Source organism: Sphaeroforma arctica, assembly GCF_001186125.1.
Source record: "Sphaeroforma arctica JP610 unplaced genomic scaffold supercont1.13164, whole genome shotgun sequence".
NCBI lineage: Eukaryota > Ichthyosporea > Ichthyophonida > Sphaeroforma > Sphaeroforma arctica.
Window position 1 is genome coordinate 1 of NW_014027394.1, and position 676 is coordinate 676.

Sequence of the window (676 nt, forward strand, 5' to 3'; positions counted from 1 at the left end):
GTGTGTGTGTGTGTGTGTGTGTGTGTGTGTGTGTGTGTATGTGTGTATGTATGTATATATATACATATGTATGTATATATACACGCACACACGTACACGCACACCTGGCCCACGGTATCGTCGTCATCTGCATACTCTATAGTACAGCAGCTGGTTTTCAACTGTTGCACCTTTCTCTCTGTGAATGGGCGCACCATTGGTGACAGCTGAGGTACCATTTTCTCGGCCAGTTTGCTCTCGACCTCTTGCACGGATGCGAAGACATCGGCGTCTGAGATATCTCCAGTGATGACACACATCAGGCTGAGAAGAAGAGCAGAAGTGATGGTCTTTAAGTGTCAGTAGCGTGTTGTTGTTGTTGTTGGTGTTGTTGTTGTCGTTGTTGGTGTTGGTATTGGTGTTGTTTTTGATATTGTTATTGTTGTTGTTGTTGCTGTTGTATCGTGTAAGTGAGTTTGGCTGGTACAATAAACCGCACAGTGTACGTCGTGGTGTGGGTATGGGCACAGAATGCGGACATTTGTGAGCGAATACAAAATATGAAAATAGAAATAGACGTACAGACACAGGCAACATGACTGAAACCCCAGCCACAAATGGACACTAGTTTCAGATATTCACGACCATATACATTTCATCGTCAAAGATATATCACGACTTGCTATATACATGTATA

The 676-nt window shown here is 43.3% G+C and overlaps 1 protein-coding gene across 1 annotated transcript; it reads right to left on the reverse strand.

The window, feature by feature from the left end:
• Positions 1-104: 104 nt before the first annotated feature.
• SARC_17998 (hypothetical protein) lies at positions 105-299 on the reverse strand (the record flags this gene model as incomplete). Its single annotated transcript, XM_014287917.1, has 1 exon — positions 105-299. A coding segment is annotated over one exon (195 nt), but the record flags the coding sequence as incomplete, so codon positions are not given.
• Between the last annotated feature and the right edge of the window lie 377 nt (positions 300-676).